This window comes from Otolemur garnettii, unplaced genomic scaffold (assembly GCF_000181295.1).
Source record: "Otolemur garnettii isolate 467f Iridium unplaced genomic scaffold, OtoGar3 scaffold00227, whole genome shotgun sequence".
Taxonomy (NCBI): Eukaryota; Metazoa; Chordata; class Mammalia; order Primates; family Galagidae; genus Otolemur; species Otolemur garnettii.
This window is the reverse complement of record NW_003852622.1, coordinates 1,498,259-1,509,086: the sequence shown is the minus strand read 5'-3', so window position 1 is coordinate 1,509,086 and position 10,828 is coordinate 1,498,259. Positions and strand designations below refer to the sequence as shown.

At 34.6% G+C, this 10,828-nt stretch overlaps 1 protein-coding gene across 1 annotated transcript; it reads left to right on the top strand.

The window, feature by feature from the left end:
- The first annotated feature begins 3,095 nt into the window (after nucleotides 1-3,095).
- On the top strand, nucleotides 3,096-4,790 carry PRR32 (proline rich 32). The gene is given in 5 exon segments (XM_023508183.1): nucleotides 3,096-3,112; nucleotides 3,906-4,234; nucleotides 4,237-4,398; nucleotides 4,401-4,635; nucleotides 4,637-4,790. Coding segments are annotated over 5 exon segments (897 nt in total).
- The last annotated feature ends 6,038 nt before the right edge of the window (nucleotides 4,791-10,828 follow it).

Here is a 10,828-nt window from a genome sequence, read left to right as displayed (position 1 = left end):
AGAGGATAACTTGAGTACAAGAGTCTGAGGTTGCTATGAACAGTAATGATGCCACCATCCTCTACCAAGGGTGATGGAGTGAGACTCTGTAAAAAAATAAAAGAAAAAGAAATGGGACTATTAAGAGATGATTAGGCTAGGAAGGTGCTACTCTTATAAATGGTTTAATGTCTTTATTGCCAGAGTGGGTTGGCTAAAGTGGGTTTGTATGGAATTGAGTTAACCTCTCTTCCTTACTGTCTCACTTTTTGCCCTTTCACCTTCCACACAGGACAATATAGGAAGAAGGACATGACTAGATGCCAGCACCTTCAAACTGTGAAAAATAAAATTGTTCTCTTTATAAATTAAATGGCCTCCAGTATCTGTTATGGCAGCGGAAAATAGACTAAGACAGCTGCTTTCACAACTATCTACATTTTGGCAAATTCTCAACTTACATTACCCATTTTCCTTTCCCTAAAGCATAATTCATCAAATGAGAGAAAAAGGCCTATACTTCCTCACATTATTTTCAAACCACAATGGGTAATTGAGGTAGCCTGATAGCTTTTTGTTAAAAGGTCAGTTTTGAGATGATTCTAATCTTTAACTTTAAAATTTGAGTGCTTAAAATATTTTTTTTCCCACGGGCACAATTTTAGTAACTATCTGGTTGGTTCTGTCTCTAGAGGTTCTAATTAGCTCCCTACGTTTCTATTTATGCCAAATATTAGCTCTAGTTTAGTTTAAAATCTGAACTATAAAATGGAATTTTTTTCTCTTTATTTCTTTCTCCATAACTATTTTGGCATAGAACACCATCTCCTCCTCTTCTTATATATATATTGTATTCATCCTTTAAAACACAACTGAAGTTTCAGTCCTATATGAAATGTGTTACAATTACTTTTACACTAAATTGCGATTTATCCTTCTGCACTTCTATTGTGGTCTTAGGTTATACTATGAAGCTAAAAGTCTATGTCTATTTTTTACTATGTCTATTTTTTATGCTATTTTTTGATAATTTTATATGTGTTATTTTGTTTTCCAGAAAATTTACATATACCTTGAAGCCACTATGGATTGCACACTTATCTTTTTTTGGTATAATCCACACATACAATATGAAAGCATGCAATAGTCGTTCAATAAATATGTGTAGTGTTCACAAAAGAAAACAAGTTATAAGCCAAAACATGAGCTAATATCCATAAACTTATAATACATTTTATGGCTTTGGAAAGTTTGTGGGTACCATGGGCTCTGTCATTATTCCCAATGATGTGGTCCCTGTGTTACTCTTCACCCTTATACAATTCAATTAAGATGATTTCTTACTAAACGAAATAGGAAATTCTACATAAAGATACTTCATTATTCCAATATTTTGCTAGGCCTAAAAGGGTCCCATGGGGCTTTTTTGCCAATATTCAGAAAAAAAAACTGCAACCTTTCATACACAAACTATTTATGTAAATATGAATTGACAACTATTAGCAGAAATTTATCCAAGTTGTAACTTTCCCCCGATATGGCAGCTACTAAAAGAGTTTTAACATGCCACCATAATTATACTGCTAATAATAAGTTTTCTTTTACATAAAGACAGGGAACATAATAAACTAAAGCAAGAATAGAAACTAAAGCTGGGGAATCAAGAGATTTCTTAATAGTGAACCATGCTATACAAGTGAACAGATTCCTCTGGGAAATGCGTTGGAAACATGCCACTTTCATCTTTTAATGAGATAGAAACAGTCGGTAGTATATAGACAAAGACAAGGCACTCTGGCAGAAAGATGTGTACTTGGAGACCCAAAAGGTCATTTCCTTCATGAACTGTGTTGCTTCACAGCAGTGACCATTCCTTTGCACTAGTCTCTTGTACTTATGTCTCCCTCTCTCTCGCTCCTCTCTCCCCCACCCCCGCTATATACACACACTACATATCTATAAATTGAAACATATATTTCAACCTGTTATATTTCCTTGGGTAAAAATAAATATAATTGGCTGTTGAAGCATATCAGCATAAGGTGATATTGAAATAAAGGAAAGACAGTCTTTAAGGTCTAGTCTGCTTTGAATGAATCTTAGATAAATTTAAGGATATGGGCCAAGTTTATGGCTTTATCATGGAGCAACAGTGGTCATCTTGAACATGGGGTTGGCCATTATAACATCAGAGTAATTAACCTGTAGATCAATAGCAGAGAATAAAAGCTGCAGAAATATACTTGCTTAAAGAGAGAAGTGGATGAAATTTAGGATGTGATAATAAAAAATACCTGAGGCAAACAGGTTACCAGGCAAAATCTGAGCTAATATTCATAAACATGTGATACTTGTCATGCCTTTTTTTGTCCTGCATCCCCACCTAGCAGAAGTTTCCAGAGCTCTAATACAAGAAATGTACACACAGAGAGAGCTGATAAACCAAAGAAAGGATGAAGGAAAACAATTGCAAATTGAGAGGATACAAAATAAAAGCCAAGATGCTCCTTTGAGGACATTTTAGAGTGTTAGTTTTGTTTCATCTTTCCAGAATAAAAAACAATTTAACCCCCACCAACCTCTGTTCCCCATGAAGTTAATAATATGCACTCCCCTCAACTGGAAATTGAAATGACAGGATTAGGCACAGTGCACAGCTAAATGTTTGTGTTTCCTAATTCAAGGAGGACATTTGAAGACTACTTTTTATAACTAAAACTTCAGAAATAAATTTTACCAGAAAATTATGCTTGCATGATTCTTCTAAATCCTCCTTGAAATGATTTGTCTTTCCATCTGGCCTATACCACAATTAATGTAGCAAGTGCCTTGACCATCATCCATCTACTACTGTGCAAAAAGAAGTCATAAGTTTAGTTTCCAAAGAGTGTCACTAGCTCATCCCTTCTTCTCCACTCGTTTTCTCCCTCCCTTCCCTAACAATTGATAATCCCAGAAAGAGTACTCCAAATCTTGAGAAAAGCAGTTGATCCCTGGCTTCATGTAAGTTGCCACATCATTTTCAGGAAGAAGCACAGAAGCTGAATTGACCTGTATTGGAGTTCAGCTGATTCCTCTCCACTACCCTAGGAAGGCTATCTTGATCAAATTTCTCCATGGCTTGTATTGAAATGTGTAAGTACAAAACTGAGTACAAGTGTTTGATTTTGAAGGCAAAAAACAGTTTGTAACTGAAACAGGAATGAGTGGGTTAGAGAAGGTGTGGGAGGTTTTAACAGATAAAAATTTGAAGAATATAAATTGAGGTACTAAGAATACTAAATTTAAGAGTGATGACTTTGAAATGTAGTTTTGAAACAAAAAATCTATAGCCTTAGTCTAATATCAACAGAAGGGCTTAAATATGAGTAAACTCTTACTCTATCTAGGATGTGGTATGGGTTGAATGAAAGGAACTTTTAATGAAATTTGGTGAGTGTTGAATGATGTTTCAAATATATAAACTAGAGTCATTATTAACAAGATAAACTTTCTTTGACTTGTGTGGAAAAAATATATATGTTTTCTCTCAGAAGATATTCCAGAACATCCTACCAAAATCTGAATGCCAGATTGAGCAGATCATAGATACTACGGGACTTTAAAGAGATGGTATTTTCAATTACATCCCTGATAGTAAGCTACCTGTGTCTTCTAGCCTTGTTTACTTCCTAGGAGAGGTGAGGGAGTGAGGAATGGGGTAGGGCCACTGGGCAGCCATGATGGGTAATCATGTATCCTAGTGCTAAGGAGAGGGCTCAGAACATGCCAATGGGTTAAGGAACTATTTGTTTGACTACTTGTAGGAGTGGATCCTTCTTTTTCCCCCAGTATATTTCAGTGAGTTCAGTCAATCATATCTTTCTGATATTTTCTTGTCATTGCATTTCCATTTTTATTAGCTTTTTAGTTTCTGTTTTTACAAGCCTTGGAGGACATGCTCTTTCACCCACAGTAGTAGCTATAGACAAAAATGAGAACCAAGAGCTGCACCACAACTTGGCCCTGCAATATCTAAGTTCCATGCTTCAGGACAATGTAAATTCCTGGGACCACCAGCTGAGACCTTCCATCAATGTGTTGACCAATCTAGCAAGCGAGCAACTGGAATGCCACTCTGAAAGAATAATGTCCTGCATTCTGGTAGATAGTTTCCAAACTCTGAGACACCTCTATGGGCCACCACCTGCTGTTGCAGAAGAAGTCCTAGCAAAAGCAGAAGTAAATACCTCTGTGAGGCTGGCAGGTGGAAGGCAGAGGGAAAAGACTGTATTCTGCCCCGGGAAGTTTCTGGCAGCCCTCTGACACTGATTGTAGGGTGCACAAGGGTCATCTATGGGGTTACTGAGTGAAGTGGCAATAGTACAATGATAGATTTTACTTTGTGGAGAGGTCAAGGGTTGTTTTCACCCTGGGGCCCACAAGAGGCCTTCCACGTCTCCTCTCACTTAGATCAGGAGTAATGATGGTGATGCCAACAAGTAATAGGAGAATGGCTTATAAGGTCAGGCTGGCTCATGTTTCCTTCCCACTTGGGGACCCCTAGTACCCTATGGATAATTGACCAAAGCCTATCCCATTGTTTTCTGATAATCCATATTTACCTTCTTGCTCTATTGCTCATTGCCTCTTACCTCCTTGACTACTAAGTTTTAATGTTTCTAGCTATGCCTACCACTTTTGCTCCTCCCATGACAATGGGTCCTCTACTGCCTTCTTATTTCCCCCATTTCCATTCTGGAGGAAGGCCAGTTCCTGTGGCCCCAAACAGAGCACAGCTGATGGCAAAAAGGAGGGAAGAAAAGGGTTGAGGAAAGAAGTGAAAGTAACTAATCTATATGTTTTATATTTGAAACCCTGAACCCTCTCACACTCTGTTTAGCACTAATGTGACTTATATATTTGGAGATTTAGTAAAGATTGTTGGAAATATTGTGATTATTTTTTAAAATGCCACCCAGCAGCCTAAACCTTGGATTTTCTTTTCTACCTTTGAGGTATTTAAAACAGAAATAAACTTGTTAATGTTTTCTAAATTACTTAGTTGTATCCTAACTACTGTGTTGTATTGAATTAACTTGCAGTGTGCCTAGGGTGAGGGAGAGTTGAATTCTTACTAGACCAAGCCTATGTTGAGGAATTCCTATCTACCTAAGCCTAAGAGAGTTGCTCAGAGCTGGATCAGTTAATAAAGACAAGGTCCATAAAGGCAAGCCAAAGTCCAGACAATAAAGAAAATGCACTAATGGTAAAAGGAATCAAATAAGACTGAGATGAAAGTCTCTGTTAAGCCAGTATTTTACAATTAGAAGCAAAGGTGGGCTAAAAGATTAGGAAAGCAGTGGGATGGGGAGAAGGGATAGTTTTAGTCTACTGCTTCAGCATCAGTTATGGTTTGCCTCTCAACTTTTTACTGTTGCTAGGTACACGATATATGCAGGGTTGGCTCATTAAGAGTGCAAAAAAAAAAAAAAAAGGTGAAACAGGGCTAATCCCTTTACCCATTGTCTGAACTTTATGGTTAAAAGTTTTAAATGCAAATGAAAATATTTTACCCAGACACTGGAGTATTTGTACACTTTATGATTTGATACAGCATCCCATCATAATGGCAATTCTGTGATATTACCCAAACACCCAGATGGGAACTTGTACAATGTCAAGTGTCAAAGATATGGATATAGTATGCAGGATGGAAAGATGGACATGTAGACCACTGTATAACTTAATTCACTTCATAGTAAGATATCCTAAAACATTGTACCATTGTACATGAACAACCACTAATTTAGAAATATCTCCAGAAGATAATTCTTCAAATGAACATTTTTCATGTCAAGTGCTGATAGTGTGGGTGATATAATCAGTCAAGTAGAGGCTGACAAAGCCTGCAGATCTAAAAGATGCCTACCTTAAAGCAAAACCATTAATGTGTTTTTAGCATAAATAATTAGTTCTTTGTTACTCTGGCAAAAAAGAGCACATGGATTCATGAAGTTTTTTTTTTTTTTCTTAATTTGTTTCATAATAGGTCTTTCTAAATGTACACATTGTAGTGCAAAGCTTTGCGAGAGCATCTGGATAGTGCATGATAGAATTCCCCTCACTATGTGTATGTCCTGAAGCTGGCATGATTCCATCAATTTACTGTAGTGGGTTGAGCAGAAGTATTTGGCAAATCATTTGACAGCTGCTCACTATGAGGTAGCTCAGTTTCAGCATACCAAACACGTATTCAATTTTCAACCTTAATGAACAGAGAAGTTGAGTGTGGTTATAGTGGTCAAAAATACCCTTTGAGCCAGATGTTAGACGATATTTTGACAAGAAGTCAAGTTGTGTCAATGACAGTGCTACACCTCTAGAGAGTTGCCAAAAGGTATAGTAAGTGACAGCAGGATAGGATCTGCTTTTCTTCTCAAAGGGAAATAACAAGTTGCTCAGATGAATGCTCAGAAAGACTTTACTTACAATTAATTAAAGCAATCCATGATAAATTCCCAAGAACAAAAACTGACACCAACACAACCAGCTCCTTTCCCAGCCTCTCTTCTCTTACCTAACATCCTAAGTGTGTTTTGTTATTTTCTATGTCATTTTTAAATACTGAACACTTACAGTAAGTATCAAAGAATACCCATTAGCAAATTTAGGCATTTAATCTTTATTTATACCTTTGTGGCACAGGATAGATATATTTTCTAGTTTATGAAGAGCTCTTTGCCTATATAACAGGTTTCAGTGAATGCAAATATCAAAAAAAATTCGATTTATTTGTTGTTAAAACAAGAATCTTAAAAAAAAATAAAAAAACAGGAATCTTGCTGTTAAATGCAAGTAAAATGCAAATATTTTATTTATTCATTACTTCTTTATGGAAATATTGTATTACTTTGTTATCACAGGTGACAGTATCCTCAACAAAAGAAAAACATCTATTTTTATACAGATGGGTTGTCTTAAAATTGCTACTTTTTAGTTTTTCTGGAAGAATACAAACTGATATTAGTCCTATAGCATGACATATAATTCATTTTCGTAAGTACTTTGGTAAGCAATGCATACGTCAGTCTTGAACATATATTCTTTGTCTTTATTCTCTGTAGCTTAAATAGATTCTCACTACACAAGGGAATGATAAACATCAACAAAGTAGCCCTGTGTTCTGATAATAATGGGAATGGGTTAGCTATTTCCTATTCTAGGTAACAATCATTGTCACAAGAAGATTCATGTTGTACTGTTTATAATTTATAGTTCTCATTATATTCTTTGTCACAAGATTGTAGCATCAGAATTTTAATGTCCTATATATTATCCAGAAGATAATAATAAACTGTACAACTTTGACCTTTTACACATCTCAAAGTATGATTCACTACCCATTTCTGTTTTCCGCTGTTCACAACTTCTGTAACCTGGGAAAGAAAGGTGCACATGCACCCAATCAAAGTATTGAACACTGAAAAGGCTAAAGTTTAAAGTTAGGAAATTCTTAAAGTTTATAGTCTTTGATAAACTATAATGACATTAAAATTACATCTCATTCTGAGAATTATTATAAATAAAACACCAAACAGGAACAAATAATTTAGTTTCACTAGATTGTTAAAATAAAAAATAATAGAGATTATAGTGCTATTTTCATCCACCTTGGAAAAAGAGGTTTACTGTGCAGTTGTCACTAAATAATTATGTAACACATACAAACTGCAGGAGAAAATATTGCTTCTCAATTGTTACATTGTATTATAACAATAGCTTTGCATTATCAATTGTTACTGAGAGATATTGATTCTTAAAGACCCTATACATAGTAGCATGTAAAACAGCCCTACTTCAAAATCGATGGGCCAAAACCAGAGACAAAAGCATTTTAGACAGATTAAAAAATACTACCTCATGTCATGGGCTAATTCCATAGCTGTCAGAAAATCTTGAATGTTGTGTTTATAATGAACTAGATTGAGTGATATTCCCATAGAGAAAGTGATAATTTTAAATGAAATCTATTTCTTGTGGTAATATTCCCTTTTACAATAATGAAAATGCATAGTATTTATCAAACCCTGTCTAGATTTGAAAAGTCAGAGAAATTGTGCATGATTATGCCAGCTTTTTCTTAGGTGCTTAAGAAGATGCTATTAATGCTGAACAAGGATTAAATATATGTGCTTTCTCACTCACCTTTACTGCCACTCAGAAAACCTTTCATAGCATATACATTTCTCAAAGAAACTCTATGGAACTTATTTTCATAGAAGTTTTTTGACTATTGCTTTTTGGGAATGGACTAGTATCCTATATTACTTCATGGCTGTAGATTGTATTTTTTGCAACTCTTAAAACTCCCTTCCCTTAGGTAAAATAAGACAAAAAAGGTCATAGATCCATTATTCCCATAATATAGGATTTTATCTGTCTAATGGTGTTTGATCATATAATTTATTGGAAACTATGTATTTATAACTGACTTTATCTTACATCCTGATTATAAAAGCTGTGATTCAGAGGAAAAACAATGCAGGGAGTTTGGGGGTTGACGGATGGCATTTATGCATTGAAAAAGTGAAAGATAAATGGAAAAAGACAGATTAAAAATAGAAAGAGGCAATAACACAGTTGAGAAGGGATGAAACACTGTAACAGGAAGCAGCTGAAAATTGGAAGTACTATAGGAAAAATAATAAATTTGAATTTGGGAGAAAATAATCTAGAGAACACAGAGTGGGGTAGTTTGAAAAGAAAGTACTGTTATGGATTAAGTGTTTCATGACAGAAAAGATTATGTATAGGAGCCACACATTTAAGGGGTTAGGATGAGGTGATTAGAGAAATACTATCTAGCCTTCCTAAAAAATGAATCTATTTCTTCTACTTCATTTCTTCCTGTAAATATCATCTCTCCTTCAATAGTAGCCAATCTAGTAAGCCCTATATGGAACTAGAAATACTTTCTGGTTTAGGTTTCATTAATCCGCCAAATTGGCCTTGACAAGCAAACACATAATCATCAAATTAACTTCATTAGTGTGGTGGGTACGCAGTGAATTAGGGACAAACAAAAGTATTTTCCCTTTAAGTTCTCAAATGTAGCAGACTCTGACTATTTTTCAAATTTAAACCTTAATCATTTTTTTTATTCTTCCAGCAAGGTACACTAATTATTTTAAAATTCTGCCTTTCATCCTTCCAGCTAAACAATAACTTTCTGAAGTAGAGTTGCTGGTTTTATTTAAGTACATTTTATCCAGAAACCAAGTACTCTATCATTTTCCATAGAGGAATATTTATACTTCTTTTAGTGATAAAATCTCTGGACATTTTGTTAACTCTCTTTGATACTCAATAGCTAATTAGAAATATACTTTATAATAAATAGGTAAAGGACAGTGTTTAATGCCACCCAAAAAGGTTGGTTACTCATAAATAGAATTATTCTTTTTAAAAACATCTTGTATAAATAATCAGTCACGTTTGGGGAAAAATATTCACATTTAAATAATGTTTCCTAGTTAAAAAAAAAAACAACTATGAGATGTCTCTATAGATCATCAGTAAAACCAGAGGTAATTCCAATTTATAGAATGACATGAATTAAAAAAGCATCTGTCTAGAGTTTATCAGAGCTGCTACTGCTTCAATGTTTGACATTTTCACAAACCGATTATAATCTATATCCATCTCAAATTTTCCAAGCTTATAATTAATTTTCAATGCTTATTATCTCTCTAGTAAAATGAACCCATGAACATATCACTTCAAAATACTATAAAATTTGCATTTCTCTAATAATTAGAGATGAAGAGCATTTTTTCATATAGTTAGTAGCCATTTGCCTATCGACTTTAGAGAAGATTCTGTTCATCTCTCTTCCCCGTTGATGTATGGGGTTGTTGGTTTTTTTCTTGTAGATTAATTGAAGTTTTGCATAGATCCTGGTTATTAGACTTTTGTCAGATTCAAAATATGCAAGTATTCTTTCCCATTGAGTAGGTTGTCTATTTGCTTTGGTTATTGTCTCCTTTGCTGTACAGAAACTTTTCAGTTTCATAAGATCCCATTTGTTTAGTATTGCTATTGAAATTAAAACCACACTGAGATATCATCTAACCCCAATGAGAATAGCCTATATCACAAAATCTCAAAATTGTAGATACTGGCGTGGATGTAAAGAGAAAGGAACGCTCTTGCACTGCTGGTGGGACTGCAAACTAATACAACCTTTTTGGAAGGAAGTATGGAGAAACCTTAAAGAACTCAACCTAGACCTCCCATTTGATCCTGCAATCCCACTATTGGGTATCTATCCAAAAGAAAAAAAATAAAAACTTTTACTACAAAGACACTTGTACTAGGCTGTTTATCGCAGTCCAATTTACAATAGCTAAAATGTGGAAACAGCCTAAATGTCCTTCAACACAGGAATAGATTGGTAAGCTGTGGTATATGTACACTACGGAGTATTATTCAGCCATCAAAAAATGAATATTTTACAGCATTTGTAATAACCTGGATGGAGGTAGAACACATTATTCTTAGTGAAGCATCACAGGAATGGAGAAGTAAGAATCCTATGTATTCAACTTTGATATGAAGACAATTAATGACAATTAAATGACATGGTGAGGCATGGGGGAAGGGGAGATCAGACTGAGAAGGAATGAGAAGGTGTGGGCAAAAAAAAATACATATATATAAATAATAATGTTTAATTCTCATACAAACTGGATTTAATTTTGATTAACGTATATTACTTAAATATCAATTTTTAATACAACATGTCAATATGTTGTTTATCATATTGCATCCTTATTTATCAGTGAAGTATGTCTGTAATTTCCCCTTT